This window comes from Cydia pomonella, chromosome 25 (assembly GCF_033807575.1).
Source record: "Cydia pomonella isolate Wapato2018A chromosome 25, ilCydPomo1, whole genome shotgun sequence".
Classification (NCBI taxonomy): domain Eukaryota; kingdom Metazoa; phylum Arthropoda; class Insecta; order Lepidoptera; family Tortricidae; genus Cydia; species Cydia pomonella.
The window spans coordinates 4,874,031-4,900,010 of record NC_084727.1 but is presented as its reverse complement, the minus strand read 5'-3'; the positions used below and the strand labels follow the sequence as shown (position 1 = coordinate 4,900,010).

General features: G+C 41.8%; 2 protein-coding genes across 2 annotated transcripts; one reads left to right on the top strand and one right to left on the bottom strand.

Annotated features, from left to right (window-relative positions):
* Positions 1-7,981: 7,981 nt before the first annotated feature.
* Positions 7,982-10,056, bottom strand: LOC133531748 (uncharacterized). The gene is made up of 2 exons (XM_061870130.1): positions 9,272-10,056; positions 7,982-9,006 (listed from the first exon to the last, which is right to left on the bottom strand). The coding sequence occupies exons 1-2, from the start codon at positions 9,298-9,300 to the stop codon at positions 8,181-8,183; spliced, it is 855 nt and encodes a 284-aa protein (XP_061726114.1). The 5' UTR covers positions 9,301-10,056; the 3' UTR covers positions 7,982-8,180.
* Positions 10,057-14,249: 4,193 nt separating this feature from the next.
* Positions 14,250-25,619, top strand: LOC133531290 (uncharacterized). Its single transcript, XM_061869422.1, has 3 exons — positions 14,250-14,819; positions 20,470-22,493; positions 22,687-25,619. Exons 1-3 carry the CDS (start codon positions 14,250-14,252, stop codon positions 25,298-25,300), a joined length of 5,208 nt encoding a protein of 1,735 aa, XP_061725406.1. The 3' UTR covers positions 25,301-25,619.
* Positions 25,620-25,980: the final 361 nt, after the last annotated feature.

The following is a 25,980-nucleotide window of genomic DNA, read 5'->3' as shown; positions in this document are numbered from 1 at the left end:
AATGGCGGATTTGCAGTGTTGGCCGTCGTAGGCCCCAGGCCCTGTAATAGTACTAGCCACCCTTTCTCAGCATCCATCATATAGAAGGCCGCCCCTCTAGTGTCTTGCCGCTCTAGGCCGAATGTACTGGGCCTTAGGACAAATCCGCTACTGTATTTAAATCTAGAATTTTTGTTTTTTGATCTTTGAGAGCATGCATGCTAATATAGATTATCCCACCTTTATTATTTTAACCTTTCAATGAATAAGTGTAATTTCCTTTGTTTTTTATGAATGTTGTTAAAAAAAAATTTTTACTGACAATATTTTGTTTAGAAATTATATTATTTTAGAAACTTATGTCAGACGTAGAAAATATGTTTGGTTTTATATTGCTAGAGCATGTGGGCTCATCCTACTGACCATAACTTTTATAATTATGAATATTTTGATTAAGATACATTACTGATGATTATGAGTGAAATTGTCATTATGTTTTTAGTATATGTTTATTTTATATTGTTTCAAAAACATTAATTTACGTTTAGAAAGTATATTTTAGTTTTAACTTAGTATGGGGCCGGCAAGGGCCGGTTTGTGTGCCCTGACCTGAACATTCTTTTTTGTTTTATGTTTTTAATGTGATTATGTGCCATTTTGTTCTTGTCTTAATTACTTATACTTTAATGTAGACTATGTGAGCATGTCCACTGACCATGATACGGTTTTGAGGATCCGCACAATGCACTTGTGTGTGAACGGGACAGCGAAGCACATGTATGTATGCATGTATGTCCAATGCACAATGGAGCGTCGTGCGGCATCTAATGTGAAGACTGCCTGACTTTCATAATAAGATTTATTCTGTTAAGAAAACAATAGTCAATGTGAAATGATTATTAAATAATTGTGAAACCCAAGTTTTTATTACTTACCTTTTTTCATAATCCTTGTTGTTATTCCATTAAATTTGCAATGCTTGGATATATATATATATATTTATATATAACTGAAAAAATGGGGCCTAAAACCATGTAGAAGGTACGAGGGTTGATTGAAAAATTCGCGGCCTGGCCAATTAAAAAAAAACTTTTTTCTTTTTTCTGCCGCCATTTTGAACTGTCATTATTCAACTGTCTTCCCGCGAAATTTCAATTGGCGACTATATTTAAAAGCAATTTTACGGCATATTTAAAGTTACGTGTCGGTAGATATCGTGAAAATGAAGAAATTAGAGCAGCGTGCTGTGATTAAATACATTCATAAAGAAGGATTGACACCGAAGCAAAGGGTGTAGCAGGATAGCCTAGGAAAAATTGCCCCCAGCGATTTTGGGCCGAAACTGTAATCAAACGATGCCTTTTGGGGAGGTTATACTCTGTACAAAGTTTCATCCCTCTGTTACCCCCTGGGGGTGAAAAACACCCGATTAACCCCAAAACTGTTTTCATTATTTTTTCCTAAACTATGAAAGTGACGAATTTCAAATTTTGTACAAATATTAATAAGACTAAAAGCTATGTGCTAAAAAAATAATAACCCCCTAACCATTTAAATTCATGTAAAAAAAAAACAAAAATAAAAAAAGAATCACTCTGTATATCAAGTTAGGCTCATGGTACACACACCATTTTTTTTTTCAAAAATGAACCAGTTTATATTCTACATTATACAAAAGTTTCATGGACCTACTCCAGAAGGAACATTGCGAAATTAAAATAAACGTACTATTTCGTAGCCACTAATCATTATACTCGTATCATGCTTAATACACGCAACGTCTCGGTCCCGAAATCAAAATAATAATAAAAAACCGGCCAAGAGCATGTCGGGCCACGCTCAGTGTAGGGTTCCGTAGTTACTCTTCCGTCACAATAAGCTAAAACGATGGTGAAAAAATGGGCAGCTGAATTCAAGCGTGGACGAGATAGTATCGCAGATGACCCTCGTCCCGGGAGGCCAACAACGGTGACTAATACGGACAATATGGCAATTATATGCGAAATGATAATGAAAGCCCGGCGAGGGAAATAGCTGACATCGTAGGCATCTCTTATGAAAGAACTCAAAATATTATAGTCAACGAATTAGGTTTTTACAAGGTGTCGGCGAAATGGGTCCCGAGGCTTTTTTCAGTGGAACAAAAAATCGCTCGCCGTACTAATTCACGTGAATGTCTAGACCTGTATGAAGCCGATACTCAAGACTTTTTGGACAGATTTGTAACTATGGACTAGACGCCCAAGTAGCATTTAAGTGTCGGTAAAATCAATATACCAGCCAATTTAGAACTTAGGGTGGTTTAAGGGACTTATAAGAGTGTCAGAGAAAACTAACCTGAGCTCAAGCTGTATAAAATCATTATAAAGGAATCTGCGTACGCATGGGGTGTTATATCAGAAAATAAAAAATCTACTATAAAACTTTAAGTGTTGTGTGACACTTCGACCTAATTCTATCGTTAAAGCTGTATATAGGCTGTATTGTAGTATCAATTGGCACTTGTTGCTGTAAAAAAGTATCTGTAAACTCCGTTATAAAACTTTAAGTGTTGTGTGACGCTACAAGCTTATTCTATCATTTAAGCTGTATAGAGGCTGTAGTGTAGGATCACCTGGCACTTGTTGCTGTATAAAAGTATTTGTCAACTCCGATTTAAAACTAATTCTTATGGCGTAATTTTACACTATTATAAGTATAATGGTGTTATAACTTCTGTCTGTAAGGTTATTATAGAACTAAAAGAATAAATGACATATGTAGTACAGTTTTTGTCTGTATTTCTGACCAAAGTCGCTTAAAGTAATTTTTTTGCGTAATTTTGCACTCATATAAGTATAGTAGTTTTATGATTTCTGACAAGGAGTGTATTATAAAACTAAATGAATAAATGGCAGTCATATTACAGCATAGAAGGCACTTTCTATATACAATTGGTACAACGTATTTACAATACAGACCATTATTTAAGCTCTAAGGTTTTTTTATTTATAATACGGATCTCTAACGGGAATTATAACTTATGTACAGAAAGCCGAAATACAGTCAAATGTATAAAAATATTCTATTACAAAGCTGATTTAAATCCAAAAGCTGTAGAAGTGACTCCATTAATTACATAGTACAGCTACTAAGATTATGATGCTCTCCAACTATCCTATAGGCTGTTTAAATACTGTCGCCATTTTACTATGAATAAAAACATATTTGAAAATATAATTAAAGATAAACTTGCAAATATTTAACAAAAACTTGTCATATTATGATAACCAGCTAAAATAAATTGACTTTAACCTTAGAATTAACATTAAAAAAAAAAAAACCTTAACCTTAAAAACAAAAACTAAACTTATGTACCACTTTTAGATATTTTTGTTATGTTTTTCTTGATTATTAAGCAGGGGCGTGAATATTTTGCCAGAAAAGATACACATGTTCACAATAAATAATAATCGGCACTTACCAATAGTAATATAACTGCTCTCAAGATCCTGTATCTTAACTGCACTTTATTACTTTCCACTTATATTTGTCATTTGTCGCCATTACAAATATAACGAATGAACAGAAGACATTTTTAGACTTGAATATTTTTTGTTCTATTGTAATTCTTCTTAAAAACCTATTTAAAACTGATATTCTTAAATCATATTTATAAGAGATAATCTGTAGTGCTAAGGTTTCCATTTACACCGAATTACAGCTATTATACAGCTTATCTATTGCTTGTACAGCTACTGTACAGCTACTGTACAGCTCTAATAACGCGAAAAGCTGTATAATTGGGGCCCTTTTTTAACTTATAAGGGCTGTATAAGCGCTTATACAGCTGTAGTACAGCCTAAATGTACAGCTTATAGTATTCAAATAAACTGATATACAGCTCTTATACAGCTAGCAATGCTACTTGGGCGTGGGTCCACCATTATACACCAGAGACCAAACAGCAATCGAAGCAGTGGGTTCGTCCTGGAAGTCCGCCTCCCAAAAAAGCCAAAGCCAAATTTTGTCGGCCAATAAAGTCATGGCACCTGTTTTCTGGGATGCAAAGGGAATAATAATGGTTGACTATCTCCAAAGAGGTAAAACTATAAATTCCGACTATTATTGCGAGTTATTACGCAGATTACGCGAGGCTCTGAAGATAAAAAGACCTGGAATGTTGACAAAGAAAGTTATCTTCCACCAGGACAATGCACGTGTTCACACGTCACTAAAATCGATGGCGGAGATTGCCAAATGTAGGTTTGAATTATTGCCCCACCCACCCCATTCACCCGATTTAGCACCATCGGACTTTCATCTGTTCCCTAATTTAAAAAAAAAACACACGGGTGGTATGAAATTTTCAAGCAACGCCGAGGTTCAAGCTGAGGTGGATGCCTATTTTGAAGGTCTCGAGGAAAGCTTCTTCAAAAGTGGTGTAATGGCTCTGGAATCCAGATGGAACAAGTGCATTCAACTCGACCATGTAGAAAACTAAATTAAAAAACCTCTGTTTTGTTTTTAATATTCAGGCCGCGAATTTTTCAATCCACCCTCGTTTCGTATAGCTGTTTTCAGACTAAAAGAAGGTCAGTTGGGACTAAAGGTGGCAGACTGCCCCTTACTTAATTCATCTCAAAAAAATTTTTTATTTAAAATAGAACTTTAATAGCTATTAATAGAGTTGAATATTATAACTGCATCTATTTATGTAGGTATTTTATACTTTATTGAACATAAAAAACGGGCTTAATGCCACTGTAGGCATTTCCTACCAGTCAACCATAAGGCAAAACAGAAAAGCGTGAAGGCATATGCGGTACCTAGAGGGCTAGAGTCAGACCAAGTTAAGTTGGCAGCGATTTTGACAGCCCAGACAGTCTAGTCAAACTTCTATGAAACTATGACGTTTAATCAACACTGCACAAGCACAGGCTGGGCTATCAAAATCGCTGCCAACTTAGCTTGGCCTGACTCTAAAATCCTATGGGCCCCTCATACCTCCGGCTAGAATACCGCCACCCAAGTCCCTACCTGATCAACCTTCTGAGATAGTGCATGGTGGAATCACAGTCAACAGCAGGTCTCTGTAAATATCAAACATTATATAGGTACAAATTAAATAAAAAGCTTTAAAATATTTCAATCACAGTTTAATCGACTTATTTTCTTCTAACTAATATCACAAAATAGTTTCCTGATTGTGTAAATAAAGTAAAAGTAAGAAAAATAGATAATTAGGTACTTACACAACTACAACTAAGTAGTTACGTAGCCTTGTATAAAACGTAAAAATGTTGATGATTATCGAACTTAAACCTTATTTTCATCAGTAAGGTTACCTTACTGTGACTAAAATTATTTCTTATATAAAAAAATATTATGTAAAATTGTGTATAAACATACCAAACATATTATAATTTACTAAAATCATGATTTCAATGTCTGTATACTATGGAGGTACTATATAAATGTTCCTCTTGTGGTACAGATAAATAAAAAGTACTCTTAGGCTCTTCGCCGGCTTCAGCGGGTGCACGGAGCAGGTAATGAAAAATAGCATGAGCACATTGACATTGTATACCTAAGGACGGGCCTTACGGGCTCTAAGAATGGCGCTAGTTCAGTGGTGTCACCCCCGGATTCGAGCCAATCGTGCAGTCTAACGGAACTAGTTGCGACCAATCGCGCGCGTAGTGCGAACTCATCAACCAATCACGTTGCGGCGTTAGACTGCACGATTGGCTCGAATTCGTGTGCGTGACACCGCTGTACTAGCCCCATTCTTATTGTCCGTAAGGCCCGTCCTTAGATTTACTCGTATATGTCAATGCAGACTATGCGGCCTTACTGGCGCAGACGCGTGCGACGCGTCTGCGCCACCCACGGCGGGCGCGCACCTGCTCAAGTCACAGCGCCACCTTCATTAGCTGTTGACGAGTGACGCTCGTCGCCGCATCACTGCCACAATTATGACGTTTATTCCGTCACTCGTTATATCAAGAAATTTGATAGGACGCCACAACAGTAATGCAGCTGCAGTGGACATCCAAACGCCACCTTTACGGTTTCATCACAAAGTTTGATACATTGACAGCTAATGAAGGTGGCGCTGTACAGCTCCGTAAAACGCCATCTACCTCAGCGGTCAATCTCGGTATCACGTTTTTTTTACTTTACATGATGTACACGTGTTCTAGTTTGTCATAATGTTAAAAAATAAAATAAAATATAAAAATACAATTTCAAGAAAATAAATCCACTGTTGTTTTCTTTTCTAGTATCAGTGATAAGCACTGTATTTCTTAGTTTCGTTATTCATATTTCAGTATAGTTCGCTCAGAATATACCAGAAAATATGGTTATACTTGAACACAGTGGCAATCATTCACAAATTGACATACATCTAAGGACGGGCCATACGGGCATTGAGAATGGAGCCAGTACAGCGGTGTCATGCACACGAATTCGAGCCAATCGTGCAGACTAACGCCACAACGCGATTGGTTGATGATTAGTCGCAACTAGTTGCGTTAGACTGCACGATTGGCTCGAATTCGTGAGTGACACTATTGAACTAGCACCATTTTTTGTGCCCGTAGGGCCTGTCCTTATATGTCAATGGTGGCAATGGAATAAAGGACGACTCACGCCAGAAGTTCCGGGCCGAGGCGTCCGACACTTGGTTTTCCATCCCGAGCCGGTGAAAACCAAATGTTACACGCCTCGGCTGGGACCCGGAACATTCTAGCGTGAGTCATCTTAAAGAACACAACATCAGCACTATTTCTTTGATTTCACTGACACTTCCAAACTTTGTTTTGTCAAAGTCGGTACAAAGTTAGACAGACTATTTGGTTGTTGTTATCTATTGTGCATAATATAAGTTAATATTTTTGTGGATTTGTACCAAGAGGAGCTACTAAACCCAGCCCACCCACATATACATATTAGGTAGTACAGTCGCCATCAGATATATCTGAGCGGCCGAGGTCCTCAAAAATATCTGAACAAGCACTCTAGCGCCTTGACCATAGCGCATGTTCAGATATTTGAGAGCACTTACAGCTGTCGCACTTAAAAACATGTGTAAGGTCTTAAAATAAAATAACACTATTTAAGCTCCTGGTGACATGCAAGTTTTAATTGTCATAATAAATTGTCAGAATCAAAAATTTATTGTTGCCTATGTACAGTCAGCTTTTAAAATAACATATCAGACCATGCGTCAGAAGTATCTTATAGCTTAAGCTTGTTGCTCCATATAAACGTAGTTACGCTCTCATTTTAAAGCGACTAGCTAGATTGGTATCAAACATTGTACTTACAATAGAATAAGGTATATCTAGTACTGTAATGAGTTTATGTAGCTTCAGATACCATAGTTAAAAAAATACAGCGAATTTAAGTTTTTCACACAAAACTTGTTTATGCTCTATTTCGTTTGTTTAATAACTGGAGCTATATAAACTAATTACAGAACTAGATATACCTCATGTCATTGTATGTGCAAAGTTTCACTAAAATCCAACACAAAGTTTTAAAAAGAGAACTAAACTCCATTAGTATGGGTATGTGAAATTCGGCCGAACTATGTCCAACAATTAGACTATAGTAGACACTACATTGGAAAACCATGCGACGGTGTCAGATACATTCGGTGCATTGTTCCATCCGCTACTTTTGACGCTGACTGTACTAAGGAAGCTGGTCATCACGAGGCTCAATATAGTGAATCAATGGAGACAAGAAAATATACAAAGGCTTCATTTCTATACAACTACAAGACAAATAACTGTTTTTGTCTGACCACTGTTATACAGGCATATAATTTCCAAACTAGTAGTTTTACGAATGCATATCATTGTATAGCTCCATCTAGTAATATTTTTGACAAAGTTAACACTAGGTGCTAATATGTGGTGTACCATGTCTAAAACTCTAAAGCGGCTGCATGTGCATAAGGACCCTTCTCTTATGGAATATATGAAAATGGAATATATGAATATATGAAAGCCACATATCAATATGTCCTAATAAACAACTTGGCATATTTCCTTGTCTTTAAAATAAATTATATTCCTACTTAAACAATAGGTACCAATCTAAGAATAATTTACTTTGGTATAATCAACAGCTTCATTATAAAATATTTATGAAAATCAAAAATGTTTGATCATCATTAACTGATTTTCTATACTAAATATGTCTAATGGTTAGCTTTTTGAGACCTTTATTTTTTGAGCTAATTTCACCATATATTTTGGCACAGCTTCAAGTATTGCATATGTCAATTCTGGGATCTGATTACGTGTAGAAAATTCTAATAATTTGTATAAGTTCTCAGACGTCACGCTTTGAGCGATTTTTATGATACATTCTTTTTTTAGGGTATCAATTAGGTAGTAGTTTGCTAATAGGAGAAGTGAAGAAACATCACTGTCAGGCATAACCCCCAAATACATGTAGTCTTTGAGCTGGTTAAGTGTACAGAGAGTCACTCCTTTCACTTGTAGGCAGCCTTCAGTTGTCTCCTTCCATTGTCCGCTAAGCAAAGTCTTAAATACTGGACTATTCGCAGCTAAAAGTGCTTTGTGTACTGCAACACTGCCGTCAGCTGCTCTTAATTGAAAGTCGGTAAATAGTTTGTCTTCATGAAGGCTCGTTGTAACTTCATCTTTTCTTTTAGAAGTGATAGATAAAGTGAAATGGAGATTAAGGTATTTTTTTGAGTCATTTGATAAATCTTTTCCCATAGCTTGCCACTGGCTCCAGTGATCTTTACATGTCAAATAGCAGTTGTGCGCAGTTTTCTTGCAGGTTATTCGAATCTTAATTATTAAATTGCTTGTACTGGCTGAGTCAGCTTTTTTTGTGCAGATGAAATAACTGATTTCATTGCCTTCATGTTGTTTGAGAAGAAATTGTATGTCTATTATGTTATGAATATCAAAGATATGGCTTATGTAGCTGCCATATGCTAGTGCATCAATTGAGAAGCCAAGCTTCAATGAAGTGGAGCCCTTCTTCTCAATATTGATCCTGCAAGTTGAGAAATTATTATAGTTAGTACTAAGAAACAAAAAAACTCTTGTACCAATACATTGAAGAGGTCATTATATATCTATATAGTGGCTGGGCAGTATTTGAAAGAAAGCCTTCCTAAGAAAAGGGCCTGCCAACCACGTGAATGTAAGTAATAGGCGCTTTACTGTTCGGCAAGAGTTTTAAAGTGTTTAATTAAACCCTAATTTGAATCTGGCAGTTTGCAGAAACCCTTATGAGTACTTATAGAAAAGTAACTTACATTTTCATGGCGTTCGTTTGTCGGTGCATTGTGCGTTCGAATTTCCACAGCCAAGCCAAACTAATTAATAATATAATCAACGAAACTCAGTCACCATATACCAGAGCAATTACCATAACATTAAGCAATGCGACAAAATTAAAACCACGCACTAACCGTGTTTTAACGTGGTTTTAACATTCCTGACAACATACAGAAAACAGGGGGCCTACCGCAAATACCGAAATTCGCAAATTGCGGAGATTTATCGCTTTTACTCTTACTAAGACGTAATTAGAGTGACAGAGAAAAACAATAAACATAAAGAAAAATATCAGAAAAAAAGTTGGTAATATAATAGCCGGTCAAACATCTTTTTTCAGTAGATTAAAGCGCAATTCAAATTTTCTATGGGACGATTACCCTACGCGCTTGCATTTTTTAAATTTGACGGGCCTATACATTTGGAGAGGCCTTAAGCGCCAATTACATCCACACTTCCAGATATCGGGACCGATTTCGGGCCTGATAATCGTTTTGCGTTTCACGGAATATCAGCACATCGTTAACAATATTTGAAATGTAAAAAATACTTTGTCTCTAATTGACAAAAATAATCAATGTTTGATATTTTTGCACATGAATATTTTTTTTACATTTCGAATATTGTAAATGATGTGCTGATATTTGGTGAAACGGAAAAATACTCTTGCTCGGACCCGAACTCGGGTCTGATATCAGGCCTTATAAAGTGTGGATGTAATTGGCACTTTTGGCTAACCACTGACGCACGGAATTTTTAAGGATCGTAGTGATTATATCGATTATATGCTCTTTGAAACTTTCATTCGGTTTCCATCGTTTATATACCGAATGACAGGTGTGAACGGGACGTCGCTCTAGATAAGATAAGATAAGATACATTTATTGATAAAATTATACAAATTTTACACGTCAATTCAATGAGGATGCTTTACCATACTGTACAATGTCAACCATATTATTACGAGTACATCACAATGGTCAATTTATATTGATTGCAATTTTAATTACAATTATTATGTTTATTTTTTTATTTTATTTTATTTATTTGGAGATCCAACAGCTGTGACATTAACATAGAAAAATATAGTAGATACAGGAAGCCAATTATAGGAACTCGTTTATTTATTTAAATTCTCTAATTTATATGTTATTCACACTTCCTCAAAATAAATTCATTCACACTAGCAACACAGGTCAATCAACATTTTTTAAAGTTTATTATTAAATATTTTATCACTCGCAGAGGTAATTATGTCACTAGGTAGGGTGTTATAATTATATTCATATTCCTTTATTGATAAAATTAAAAAATTTTTTTTTGACACCTAGGACAGCGAGTGACTTTCGAGCTTTAGCGAGTCTGCGGTGCGGGACAAGTAGCAGGTGTGCACCTCGAGTATTTCTACCATGACACTGTCCGCGCGTTGTGTCTTGGTCCAGATTAGATCTCACGTGTTGGCAGGCCATCAATATGAAGATACAAGGCAGAGTGAGGATTTTATGGTCCTTAAATAACGCTTGGGCTGGGTGATCGTAGGGCTTGCCAGATATTATTCTAAGGGCCCGCTTCTGTAGTTTAAACGGTCTGTCACAGTCTGCTGACGTACCCCATAGCTCGACACCTTGGGTTAAGACTGAGTGAAAGTATCCAAAATAAGCAGTTTTGAGGTTGGCAGGTGTCAAGATGGGTGCGAGTCTGGATAGGGCAAAACAGGCGGAAGCTAACTTGTCGCAAATCGCGTCTATATGGGGGGACCATGTCAAACCTGAATCCATCGTGAAGCCTAGATATTTCACCTGATCAACTTGAGATAGAGTAACGTCATTTATAACGGTATTAAATTTATATTCGTCACTTTTTCGCAGTTGGAAGTGCATAATATTAGTTTTGTCAATGTTTAGTTGCATTCCATTTGATAAGAACCATTGGGCAATCTTATGCATAATTCTGTTGGCCTTTATTTTTAAATTATTAAAATTGTCTGCGTTAATTATTATGCATACTCTACACATGCATAGCGCTGTCTCGCTTGCACATATCATTCCCTGCGGCCAGGGTTATCCATCCTTAACATACATGAAGTTGAGAATGAAAAAATGCCTTTGAATATGCGCAGCTGGGGGCCTACCGCGAAAACCGAAATTCGCAAATTGCGGGGATCTTTCTCTTTTACTCTCACTAAGACGTAATTAGAGTGACAGAGAAAAATGCCCGCAATTGACGAATTTTGATTTTCCCGGTAGCCGCCCTGGCTTAAAAGACTCGCCTCCAGGCCATAATTAAAGCTAAGGTATTTAAAAAGGCGGATACATACCTACTGCTCTAAAAAGCGTTAGTAAGACCACATTTAGAGTATGCGTCAGTTGTATGGAATCCTCTTTATGCCAAATACTCTAATGCAATTGAAATGGTACAAATTTCTGAGAATCATGCATAAGAGACTTACAGAAAAGAGGATGCCGTACAAAAACTTGCTAAGTCACTATAACAAAGTATCATCATTGTCAACGCGACGAGTAATGTCAGATGCTATGGTACTTTACAATATATGTAGGAGTGAGTACAACAGCAGCGAGCTACTACAACTCATGCGGTTCCGGGTGCCGCGGAGCGGGGCGCGCTCTATGGCCCTGGGGGCCTACCGCAAAAATCGAAGTTCGTCAATTGCGGGCATTTTTCTCTGTCACTCTAATGACGTCTTAGAGAGAGTAAAAGAGAAAAATCCCCGCAATTGGCGAATTTCGGTTTTCGCGGTAGGCCTCCTGTTCGCCGTGCCCACGTTCGCCACCAACGCTGCCTAAAAGCCTCGTCTCAGTCGACATCTTTAACACTACCAAAATTCAATTTAAAAAGCAAATCCTTGGAATAATCCCAGAAGACTGATAGTTAATAAGTCACATCATATGTTAATTAGATTACCTTTTCTTTTCTTTGCAAAAATACTATTAACAAAATGGTCAAATATATAGGTACACATGTGCCACAATGGTCAAATATATATTGTTACTTATTTTACAGTACATATGGAGCTACTTTACCGCACTAGTGCGATAATTAGCACATTACGTAACTATATCGAAAATTTTAAGGGCCATATGTATTGTAATACATTTGCGAATAGTTAATTCGAAACTCGTGTCGACTTAAAATCGTATCGTCACTCATTGCGATTTTTTATTTTTCTCACCTGGTTGGGTGTTCTGGCACGTTTAGTAACTAAAATACTTGCTACTTGACTCAATTACTAACGTAGTCCGAACAAGCATTAAGGAACGCGGTGCTGTCGGTAAAGCAGGTGACTCGCGTTGATAAAGCAGGTTTCCGTCGTATGCGGGTGTGAGTGGTGTAACATGTGCAATGTCGTTAACACAAACACATGCTAAGTGTTAACAGTAGGCGCAAATAGTTGACTTACCAAAGAAAATTTGAATTTCGCGCCTTTTCCGCCTGAAAAGTTGGGTTGGGTGTGTATACGCTGTGTACAAGTATACGCTGTCTTGTGTTTCCTTGTGTTGGCGGCAAAGCCGTGGAAAAGTGGTTAAAATGTAAGTACTGTGTTGGAAAGTGAAGTTTAAATTTATCGCTAAACATGTGCACCTTCAAAAAAGGTATTATAACAATCGTTATTATTTTAAGTCGGTTATAAAGGTTAATATAGTAAATGTCGTAAAAGACAATACAATAATCGCCTTCGCCTAAGCAACTCAGCTGATTCACCGCAAATAACTGACTCGCGGCCTCAGATTTCCAGTGTAAGTTGACATAACAGTCAAGTAAACACATACTCATGCGACTTGCAATGATCATTTAAACTAAATACGATTTAGGTTTCATGTCTACCGGAATCGCATACTTCTCATGACACGTTCATTGTCTCTCACTCCGCAGCGGCAGCAGGGATGCGGTTCGCAGGTCTTTAGCCCGAGCCTGAGGCATACGGCTACACGCAGTGCGGCCGGGTCTAAAAGAGATCCTATGTTCCGCGACGGCAAAGCGTGTAACCAGTGCCCTGATTCTGCAGGCTCAGATACAGCCAATAATCGAGCGCGCTCGCTGGGGTTACAACTGTCGTTCAAAAGTGTTGTGTGACTTGTGTGGACCGATTTTATATTTACCGAGTCCCAGGCAGCTTGGCTAGTTTTTTCTGTAGGTGGGCTCTCGCCGGGAAATCTGGCTCCCCATGTAGACTCTGCCTCTGCCAAGCCCACCACTACCACATCAGTGGGATTGATGACATTAAGAATATCACTGATGAGGCTGACGGTGCTATGGACAGATGAGAGAAAAGCAGGGAGAGCCAAGTCCCCCGTGGAGCGGATGCCCAGCCCGGACTTTGTCGGCTTTATTGATCTATATATCCATTCCAAATTTCAGCTTTCTAACATTAACGACCACGGAGCAAAGCCTCGGACAGACAGACAGACAGACAGACGGACATGGCGAAACTATAAGGACTACGGAACCCTAAAAAAGGATTTGTAGAATAAACATTATGTCTGTGCTCCGTGATTTAATCAAACTCCAGCTGCCCTCTCATATTCCCTCACAAATGGTAGCAGAGCGTGGTTCCTGAAACTACGCGCTTGGAAATAATCGAGATGGTATCGACGAGTTATAGAAATATTGAACCGTTGAACAAGTCAAATTATGACACATGGTGTTTACAAGCGCAAGCCGTCCTGATCAAAAACGACTATTGGGACATCGTTAGTGGCGATAAAATAATGTCACCAAAAGCGGATGAGACAACGAAGTAAATTTTCACCAAGGAAGATTTGAAGGCAAGGGCTGAAATTTTTCTTTTACTGTCACCTTCCGAACTAAAACAAGTGAAGATCTGCACGTCATCAAAAGCCGTATGGGACAAATTAAAAGCGATTTATCAAAGCCAGCGATCAAAGCACCGGCCCTGCGAGAAAAGCAACCTTGTTAAAACAATTGGTTCTAAAACGGATGACCACAGAAGAAGATATTCGTGATCACTTAAATAATTTCATGGATATCGTCGACAAGCTAGCCGACATGGACATAAAAATACCGTCGGAATTGCTCAGCATAATGCTACTCTACAATTTGCCAACTACATTTGAAAACTTTCGCATCGCGATTGAATCAAGAGACGCCCTGCCCGATCCTGACGACCTGAAGGTAAAAATTCTAGAAGAATATCAGGTCAGGAGTTGTAGTGAACAACCAGAGAGCTCCGAAGCGTACCATTTCAAGAAAAAGAACTCGAAACCGTACTGCAAGAGCTGCAAAAAGAAAGGTCACGCTACTGAGGCATGTTGGAGCAAAAAGAAGACTTCAAATGAGAAAACGAACAGAAACCAGACTAGCAACTTCAACGTCTGTCTGAGTACCGTGAATTCAAGCATTAAAGAAGATATTTGGTGTTTAGACAGCGGCTGTTCTTCTTACGGCGACAAATCTAAATTCTCCAAAATAACCTCTGAGAACGGCACGCTCAAGTTGGCATCAAAGAGACACACCAGTAATATTACCGGTGCTCAAGAGAGGACAGGGGTAGTTATAAATAAATAAATATATATACCGTAGGGCTGCTACACCGTAGCATTACCGCATCCATTTAGGGGGAGTGTCGCTTCCCGCCCACCCGTACATCACATCTAGCGCCCAACTAAATAACTCACGTAGGAGTCCAGATGGTATCCTGGAGGGCATTTCTCAGAGGTGACGTTCGGTGCCTGACTTCGGTGCCGATTTTTTTTTTTTACTTTATAGACATGTGATGTTAAAATTAACAAGTAGGCTTCAATTTAAAAAATATTGGTAGTGAAGGCCTCCTTATAGACGTGAAGGTTCGCGAGATATTTGAGTTTTTCTAAACACTGAAATCAAACACACTCACCGAAATCAATATTAATAAAAAGGGTGCCACTGAATTCAAAATTTACCAAGATTGTAATAAAACAATATTATTTTAGCACTAAAATAGTTTAATTATCAATTTAAAGACATCATAATGAAGATATAATTATGTTATTATTGTGATTCATCATAAAACAAAGTTATGCTCTGCTAAAAACTATGGATTTATGATTATAAAAGTAAATGGCTTCAAAAACGAAAAGTCAAATCAAAATCAAGATAGGACGGTAAAAGAATCATTATTTTAAATAAGCAGTTAAAATCAATAACAAATTAAAGTTTAAATCTCTCAAAATAAACTAATTAGATCTTTTAAAAGCAAGGCAAAATTAGCCTGCTCGCAAGCAAACACTTGACAATCAACAACAAAAGAAAATAAAAAACTTAGGAAGGAAATAACAGTTATGCTTTAACCTTTAACATAAAATTGAAAAGAAAAAAACTGCGTAATACCCTGCTTAAACTTAATTTTAACTATGTAATGTCTAGATCTCTATTAATATAATATTCAGTCGGTTTGTCTGACAATGTGCAGACACATCACAAATATCACAATACTCATTAAATTCTAAAGTTATCTTAAACAAAATACTCTTTTGTCATTTACTATTTTTAAATTAAAATAATAAATGGTAGGAAATTATCAGTTTCTTCGACAGTCTTTTTTCATTAAGATTTTAATTATTTTTCAAGAGACGTGAACATTTTAGTTTTAGCTACATAAAAATTATCAAAAGGCGACATTTCCCGTCTAATAACACTTAAATGCAAGCTGGCATTTCGTTACAAAATGGGATCGGTATTATTTATATTATATGTAATACTATATGAGCTATCTATAAATTGTTATATTTTTCAAATAGTAAAATTCACTTCTGGTCACATAAAAAAAAACTCAGTTTTGTAAGCGTAAACGCCAGCTCGAATAAGCTCTCAATTCAAATTAAATTAGAAGATTTTATGCTTTAATTTTAAATAATAGAATTAGATTTAAAAAACCACCCACAGGAATGTGTTCTGAGTTGTAAAAATTTTTTTTATGAAACTTTTTTTAATGTAGACTATTAAATTAACTGCTTTTTGTATGCATGTTCATATAATATTACAGATTGTACTGTAAATAAAAACCAATAAATATGGCACCAGCTTAACAATCAAAATTATATATTTATTTGGACATATATAATAAGCACATGTTAACGTATATAATTTAAATTATCATTGTATATGTAAAGTACAAAAATAACGAACAATTGTAAAGTACAATTTATAGTAAAGATTGACAACGGTGGTCTATTTTTTGATTTCGGTGGTCAAAAACCCACCGAATCCACGGTAATCACGCCCACTGAATTCAATTTTAATCGCTTTTAGACAATTACAGAAAACATAATCATAGTATGTAAAAGAGTTTCTAATATCCAAATCACATACCTCTGAGGGTGGCTTACGCACTATGTAACCGAAAAAAGCACAAGCACTTAAACAATTAATGGCGTCACCGAATTCAAAAAATCACGTAACCAAACCCACCGAATGCCGAACACACCTTTACGAAATGCGCTTGCAGACCGGGAGCCGACGTCTGCTCTCGCCGATAAACGTGGCACGACTGAACCTACCTGCGCACGCGGCGCGGCGTTCCTGGTATATTCCTTTGTGAAATGCCGACAAGGTTTATAAATTCCAGTGAAATCACGTGCTGCCGCGGGACAAGTCGAATAATTGGATTTATTTTGTAATATTAATGCGTCAATTATTTTGAGTCTAATAATATAAATAATAGGCTTATGTAGAATACGTGAACCAACTTTAAAAATTAAAACAAAATTCCAGTCTTAAGTTATGATTTTTTGTTTCAACAAATCTGGGTGCGGGACATACCCACTGTTCGTCAATTTTAGCACTTAACATTTATTTTCTTATAATATATATACTACATGGAATGTTTTACCAGTTGTCCAGGTGTATCAGATGCTGATGGATTTGCATGATTTAATTCAGATTTTATAGGCAACAAATTCACATGTTTATGCCCCCGGACACGTAAAAAAGCCACCTCTGAGAAATGCCCTGGAAGGAACCGGTGCTCGAGAAAGGACAGGGATAAGAATAAATAAATAAATATTTGCCATATACCGTACCGGGTATACCGTACGTAGCATCACCGCACCGATTTGGGGGGACTGTCGCAACCCGTCCACCCGTAGATTACATCTAGCCCGCACATACATGCGCCCGGAGCCCCGACGCTCCATCCAGGTAAATTTACCTCCTGCACAGAGAACCGCTCACCGTACAACCGCTGCCAACCGGTAGGTATTACAAATGCCTACAAGTTGGATATACCAACTGAAGAAACCAGAGTTGATACAAGAAGCCACGGAACGTGGCATCCCGACCAAAGACTTAACCGTAGAGGAGATACGTAAGGGCTTGGTAGAGATCCTGAAAGAAGAAAAAACCGAAGACATGGCAGAGCAAATGTAATAACAAAACTCATAAAGGGGTGGAACCTATCATTTAGCACCACAAACGACGTCACCGCGTAACTTTTTAGGTATTACTTATTATTCGACATCCTTTCCATAATAATCCATTTCCTTCTGTAAAATCCTCTCTGTATTGCCAATACGGCTTCACAACGTCTTCTACGTCTTTTTTTCTTCTGGCCATCCTTTTCTAATATACTTTCTTAACAGCTGCATCTCACTATCAATATCTGTTTCTTTTTGTAGTATTAAATAGTGCGTATCAGTTAGCGCATTGTATGCACCGCCTCTGTAAGTTCGTCTTGCAGGTCATGATGATCAATAGAAGCAGCCGCAGGCGGCTCGTAGGCGCGCGATAACGCGTCCGCGATTTGCAACTGCTGAAACGAATATGGTTGGAGCCTTAATAGCAGGCGCTGCTACCTGGGTGGGGCATCCACAATCGGTTTTGTTATAATACTCAACAGGGGCTTATGGTCGGTTTCGATCGTTATATCTGAGCGCCCATAAATATAACCATAACACTTTTCACATGCATATACGCACTGACCTATCACATATACGTATGTACCTATATAACTCTTTCCCTATTTGTGCGTATCTTTGCTCAGTTTTTGTAAGCGCTTTTGAGGCACACGGCCAGACCATCTTGTAAAGTACACATCCAGGGCCATTCTTACTCGCATCTACTGAAAGTTTTATGGGCTTAGTCATACTGTAATATTGCAACACTGGTTTTTCGGACAAATATTTTTTTATGATATTCCATGTGTTTTCATGTCTCTCATTCCAATGCCACTCTATATCTTTCAGCAACAATTCTCTGAGTGGTTCGGTTTTATTAGAAAGATTAGGTATGAAATTACCCACGTACGTTGTTAGTCCTAACAAATGTTCAACGTCCTTACTGTTCTGTGGCCTAGGCATATTAATAATAGCCGAGATACGACTATCATCTGGGTATAGACCTTTCTTCGTAATTGTATGTCCTAAGTACCTACCACTCAAATTTTATAACTACCAGGCAAACAACCTATACCCTGAAATACATCTTTATATTCCGTAACAAACGCCGGAGGAATTGCTCTATTTCACTCACTGCAAATACACTTTTAACCAAATTCATTACCTTGCAATCATATTTACCTAATACAGGAGAGGACGGCACTTCCACCATTTTAAACTCCAAAAATAATATCTCCAAAACTCCAAAAAATATTTGCCTAGAACATCCAAGTTCTTTCCATGCAGTATAACCGTGTAGCCGCGACATGGTAACCATTAAATTTTCTTTGCTTAAACCAACTTGAGATAAGTAGTGTAATGGCAAAACATTAACTTCGGCTCCCGTATCAAGTTCAAACCTTAAATTATGGCTATTAATAATTAAATCGATCGACCATTCATCTATCTCATTTTTAAGACAATAAGTATATTTCCTGTTGGTCCGACTCCTCAATTTGATATACGCCACACATACGCGAAAAGTGATTCATGCGCGAACACCGTAAACAACGTTTCCCATACGCAGGGCACGCATAGTTTCCGTGCGTTGTACTTACCACATTTGTTACAACAACGATTACTGTTAATAAGCGTTTTAATGGTAGGTAAAACGCTGCTATTAAGCTTTGAACGGTTATTTGAAGCCTAACATAAATAAATAATTTGAAATCTGTTTGATATCGCCTGATGCACTGTATGGCGCCAATGTGATTAGGAATTTTAGGGAACATTAGAATTTTAAAAGACATTATGTATATTGTATAACAATCTTTTATTTTTATGATATTCATTTGCAATAATTACAGACAATAAACAAATAAGTATATGAAAGCAAAAATAATGCTAATTAGGTATATGTAATTATACCATAATTTAAAATTAATTAATTAATCTTTACATAAGTATCTTTGATTACGCCTAGTATCATGTAGATATGTTTAAAAGAGAATCACAATAAATCGTAGAATCATAGCATTACTTTAAGAAATTAAATTAGATGTATGTACACAAAAACACTTTAATCACCAAATGAGCAAGTTTAATAAAAATAAAATAAAAATAAAAATTATTTATTTCAGATTTTAGCGATATAATATTATTTAAACGCTATTTAATTAGCAGGTCTAGGCAGAAGGTTGCAGGCGTCTGAAGAAAACACGTAGATAGAAGAAATTAACAAAGGTATAATGCAGAAAGAACCAGGACGATACAGAAGATAGGAAATGAGAAATTGAAACGATACGGTTTTACAAATAAGATCGCGTATTGATAGCGCGCGGCGAAGCTGATGCGAAGTGGTACGTGCGTGCGCGATCGCGGCCCGGCTAGCTCTGTCGGGCGGCCGGTGCCCGCTCCTGCGCGCCTGCCTGGCTGGACCGGTTGCTAGAGGTTGGCGCACACTGCATGTATTGGCGCGCACTGTATATGTCGGTGCGCGTACGCCGCTCACGAATTTATTATCTTGGTATGCGCCCATACTACTCTTCTGATGTGGAGTCCAAAGAGACAGAGACAGATAAGTCGCGACTGTGACGTTGAAGGGACCGCACGCGCTTGAGCTAGCTCTCGAGACCTACGCACCCTATCCAACTCACTAGTTGTCTTGTGTTAGCTTCAGTGTTTGTGCAAAGTGCAGTGGCCCCCAGTGTTGAAAGACCACTTTCGTAGTGGCCGTTTGTTGGTGGATACCTAACGGTGACAACCCAAACCACGAACGGGGCACCATAGCCCAGTCCCAACATAGTGCTTACTGTATTATCTTGTGCTTACCCTGTGTTAATTTACAGGTCAACCCGCGACGCAACACAATGTTCATTCAGAGGACGCCTCCCAAGGCGGTAAAGGCCACAACGGAGGAAAGCGCAGCCACAGCGACGACTTCGTCGGCACGGGTGATAAAACTCCCGGACACTGGCCTGCTCCTGCTCGCCGAGACCGAGGACGAACCCGAGAGTAAAGGGCCAAAGCGTTTGCCGGCGCGTGGAAGCTACACGGGGTCAACCATGTCAAATAGTGACTCGGAAGAGCACATTGACGTCGTTGACTCCGTGGAAGCTACTAGCGAAGGCTCAAACGCGGAGGGCCAATGCGATTCGGGGACGCCCGAGGACGGGGAGCCGGAGCAGACAGCAGTCGTCGAGAGTCTGGCACGTGGCGATTTCTCGTGCCTCGACTTGTCGCCACTAGACTTGTCTCGGTCTGACCAATCGCCACGTGGTAGTAAATCACCACGTGCCGAAAGTCCGTCCCAACCGGCCGGCAACCTCATCACGCCGGCCAACTCGCCGCAACGCCGCCGCAAGTCGCCCTGCCGCCCTCAGCCCGGCCTCGAGATGACCGGGGACGCCTGGATGGCGATTTTCGAGAAACTCGACAGAGTAGCTCGGGGATCGCTAGATAGTTGCGTCCTCGGTCCGCTCGAGGCGGCGCTACTGTCAACCCTGTTGACGCACTCTGGGGTGCGTCAACAGAAGAGACAGCGGGAAGAGGACAGCCCGCCGACACAGGAGGAGAAACGGGAATGCAACCGTATCACTCCTGTGTCGCGCGGTCCTACTCAACCCGCGGTCTGCCCACAGGTATCCCAACAGCCGATGGACACAGCGGAGCCATCGACACCAGCCGCCGGAACATCACACCAGCCACCAAAACGTAAAGTGCTGCTGCCAACGCCGGCAACTAGCACTGACACGTACGCCACCGCGGCTAAATCGCCGCCGCCAAAGCCCAAAAAGGCTAATACCGCCCCCTCTTCATCCGCAGGTTCCACAGCCAGCAACAAGAAGAGGCCTGGCCAACCGGCCAAGTACAAGCCACCCCAGATCCTGGTCGAGGACTTCCCGGACTGGCGCCGTCACGTACAGGCCATCAACAAGCGGCTTGGGTTCTCGGCCACAACCGAGACCGCAGGCCCAAAAGGCCTCCGTTTCTACCCTAGGTCCGGGGTAGAATACATAGGGGTCAAGAAGTACCTCGTAGAGCAGCGGGACCTTCACCACAAGCTCGAGTTCGTCGAGCACGCGGAGAGGTCCGCCATGCCAATGAAGGCCGCAATCCGCGGCCTTCCACCGACAACGACGGTGCAAGACGTCAAGGACGCTTGCGCCGAAAAGGGGTATAACGTATCGCGTTCTAAACTTATATCCCCAGGCAGAGGACGAGGAAGCAGCGTGTTCTTCGTCGAGCTCGTCGGGACGGAACGCGAGAATCCAGGCTTCCTGGACCTCACGGACCTAGCCGGCATCACCACCAAGGTTCGTGTCGAACCTTGGAGAGGTAAGCCCGGGCCACCGCAATGTCACCGGTGCCAGGGGTTTAGGCATTCTTCCCACGGGTGCCACAGGGCGGTCCGGTGCGTCAAGTGCTCACTGGACCACCACTCAAACGAGTGCACGAGACCGAAGGAGGAGCCAGCCACGTGCTGCAACTGCTTCGGGGACCACCCTGCCAACCACAGGCAGTGCCCAGCTTACCTCGCAGAGCTGAGGAATTGGCGTGCGGGTACTCGCTCTCACACCCGCCGCCCGCCCACCCGCCGCCAGCCGCAACGAGGCCCAGACACGAGGGCCTCGGACACTCCAGTCATGGTAGTAGAATCTTCCACAGGTTCTCTGATGGCGCCAGCCAACCAGCCGAAGGACCGGACGACGGGTCAGCAGCGACGACAGCAACAGCAGAGGAAGCCACAAACAGAGCCCAGAGCGACGCCACCCGCAGCGCCCCCCGCGCTCGACACCGAAGCGTTGCACAAGAGCATAGTCGCCACGGTGCAAGCCGCGGTGACTGAGTCCTTGAAGGCAACGCTAGACGAGTTGGTAGTAGTTATTAAGTCTCTGACTAAGACTGGCTAAAACCCAGACTTAGCCCTCCTCTCTCAGCAATAACGCAAGTTATTCGCCAGCTGCACTTTTATACGGCCTTAAAGAGAAAGATTTAAGAGTTGTATATTGGAACGCGCAGACATTAAATGGTAAAATTAATGATCTCCGCACTTTCCTCCACAGCCAAGACATCGACGTCATGCTGATCAGCGAGACAAAGCTGAAACCATCAATGACGCTCACAGCCAGCGGCTACATCGTGTACCGCTTAGACCAAAGGAGGCCCGACGACGGAGCCCCTTACCGAGGCCTCGCAATCCTCATAAAGAGGACTATCATCCACCAACCGGTGGACATGCCGCAACCATCATCATTCTCTGCTCTAGGGGTAGATATCAAACTACAAAGACATGATCTGCGTTTGTTTGCTATCTACAGGCCCTGCGGATACTGCCGGATAGCAGAGATGCAAGCCGACCTACAGCAGCTTCTGGTGGACTCCCCCGTGCCGACCATCCTGGCCGGGGATTTCAACGCCGAGCACCCCGCTTGGAACTCCTCCGCACACTCCCCCCCGGGGGACGTCATCTACCGGATCGTGGAGGACCTGGATCTCGTAGCGGCCGGGCCGTACGAGCCCACCCACTACCACGACTCTGATGTGTACCACAGAGGTACCACCATCGACTTCGCGATCTCACGCGGAATCAATGCCCTTATGCGGCACGAGGTATTTAACGATCTCTCATCCGACCACAGGCCGGTGCTCCTGACCATCGCAGACCAGCCGACGACGAGACTCACCAAAGGACCTGGACGCCGCTACGACTGGACGGCTTTTTCAGAAGCCATGGTAAACACTCCCCGTACAGGTCCCATCTCGACCGCAGAAGAGGTCAACGCAGCAGCAGCAACAATCACGGAGGACATCAAGGCGGCCCTCACAGTGGCAGGCCGCACGATCCCGCAGACGGACCGGCGCACCCCTCTCCCAAGGCCGCTCCAAGCGCTTTTGGAGAAAAAGCGCTGGTACAGGAAACAGTGGCAAAGGACTAGGGCTCAGTCGGTCAAGGCTGAGCTCAATCGTCTAGAGCGACTGTTAAGGGACAAACTCAGCGAGCACAGAGCTGCAAGCTGGGAAGCACACATTGACAGCATAACTGATCACGTTCCGTCCATCCACAGGTTATGCAGACAACTCAGCACGGCGCCCGAACCAATTCGGCCCCTACTGGACGACACGGACGGGTACCTGAAGTACACTGCCAAGGACAGAGCGAAAATACTCGCTCGCAGCCTTGAGCAACAATTCAGGCCCAATCCCGACACCGACCCGCAGCACACAGCGGACATCGTTCAGCACGTTCGAGATTATCTCAGCGTGCCTGTACAAACACACGATGATCCACTGTACTTCTCTCCTTCACAGGTCCAGGCGTCCATCAAACGCCACTGCAACCCGAGGAAGGCGCCGGGCCCCGACGAGATCCCAAACATGGCGCTCCGCCACCTGCCGCTAAACACCTTAGCGGCGGTGGCGCGCCTGTTCAACGGGATCCTGCGGTCGGGGCACTTCCCCGACATCTGGAAGACCGGGCGGGTCATCGTCCTTCCCAAACCAGGGAAGGACAGAAAAGACCCGAAGAACTACCGGCCAATCACGTTGCTATGCAACCTCTCTAAGGTGTTTGAGAGGATGCTGCTCCGGCACCTCTCACCACACATCACTCCCAGGCCGGAGCAATTTGGTTTCAGGTCTCAACACTCCACGACGCTGCAGCTCACCCGCGTCCTACACCACATGGGCGCGGCGCTCAACAAGAAGGAGTTCACAGTCGCGGTTCTCCTAGACATGGAGAAAGCTTTTGACCGAGTCTGGCACGATGGTCTAATATACAAACTTTCTCTGTCCACAGCACCCCGCCGCATCGTGAGAGTCATCGCATCCTTCCTGACAGACCGCCGCTTCCACGTACAAGTGGAAAGCGCGGTGTCGCAGGAACGCCGCATCCAGGCTGGCGTCCCGCAGGGGAGCTGCCTGTCGCCCGCATGCTATGCGTGCTACACCGACGACATTCCTGTCGTTGGGCAAGCGCAGCTAGCCCTCTTCGCAGACGACGCCGCCTACTTTGCGACATCTTTTAAGATGCCGCACGCTGTCGCCAAGATACAGCCGACGCTTGATGCCCTTCCTGACTGGCTCTCCAAATGGAGGCTATCAGTCAATGTGGGCAAAACGCAAGCGCTCATCACAGGGCGAGCCACCGCCCTGCCCAACCCTCCTTCCCTTTTAGGTCAGCCGCTCACATGGTCGCCCGCAGTGAAATACCTGGGGGTGACCATAGACAGGAGGCTCAACATGGACCGGCACGCCGCAGACACAGTTCGAAGAGCGAAAGTCGCTCGCATGTGTCTGCGTCCGGTCTTCTGCAGTAAGCTCCCTGTACGGACCAAGCTTGGTCTGTACAAAGCTTACGTACGATCAAGACTTACCTATGCTTCACCTGCCTGGTACTCTTTCTGTTCCAGGTCAAACAAGGAGAAGATGAGGCGCCAGGAGACCCTCACACTGAGGACCATCCTCAAGTGCCCGCGGTACGTCAGCAACGCAGCCCTCACCGAGACACTGAAGTGGCGCGGCCTGGAGGAGTTCGTCGAGCGTCTCGCGCGGGTCATGTTTGACCGCGCGGACAACGCCGGCCTGGACCATCTTCGGGACATCGCGCCGCATCACACCACCAGACCTCCGGAGAGGTGGGCTCGGGACTTGCCCCGAGCCCTTCTACACCAGCAGTAGCTGACCAGCACTGCACACCACACCACAATCGGATACAACACGCCACACACGCCAGCTAAGCTGCCGGTCGCCTTCTCCGCGGCTCCATAACCTGGCCCCGCTCAAACGGTATCACCAGGTTAGGGGCCGTGGGGTTGGATAAACGATCGGTAGCGAAGAGCTGGCCCACACCAGCAACCCACACCGTCCCCAAAATGACGGCCACTCGACCACCCCACCAGTCGGTGGGGAAGCGACCCGCGACAGCCGCCGCAGCCATTGTGCGGTAGCGGCCCCTCATACCCCCCTGACGGGGGGTATCGACAGATTACTCGACTCGAGTCCAAAGATCCATATTATGTTAGTACTTATACTCTAGACTTAATAACTATGTTAGTTTGAGGAAACACATTAGGTAATGTAAGTACATTTACTTTCAAGATGAAATACACAGTTTTCATTCTAACATATAGATATAATTATTTTTAAATTAACCTATTGATCATATCAATATCAATTATATTTATCATTCACGCACTTGGTGTAAATAAATTAGCACATGATTGTGAAGGCAAATTAGCAAGTTGAACTGGTCGACAATAATATTTAAGAAATGTATTTTCTGACCTCCAATTTCCCCTGGCCAGAATTTCATCTAGTGGGATATTATCAACCCAACTTTTAGATGCTACTGCAGGCCG

Bases quoted from the DNA above. Each gene is read 5' to 3' on its own strand.
- LOC133531290 (XM_061869422.1), top strand. From the start codon at position 14,250: ATGACCACAGAAGAAGATATTCGTGATCACTTAAATAATTTCATGGAT. The intron at 14,820-20,469 runs GTAGTTATAAAT...GTTAATTTACAG, and splicing joins GTGCTCAAGAGAGGACAGGG to GTCAACCCGCGACGCAACAC. The intron at 22,494-22,686 runs GTTGGTAGTAGT...TTTCCTCCACAG, and splicing joins TTGAAGGCAACGCTAGACGA to CCAAGACATCGACGTCATGC.
- LOC133531748 (XM_061870130.1), bottom strand. From the start codon at position 9,300: ATGCACCGACAAACGAACGCCATGAAAAT. The intron at 9,007-9,271 runs GTAAGTTACTTT...CTCAACTTGCAG, and splicing joins CAAACGAACGCCATGAAAAT to GATCAATATTGAGAAGAAGG.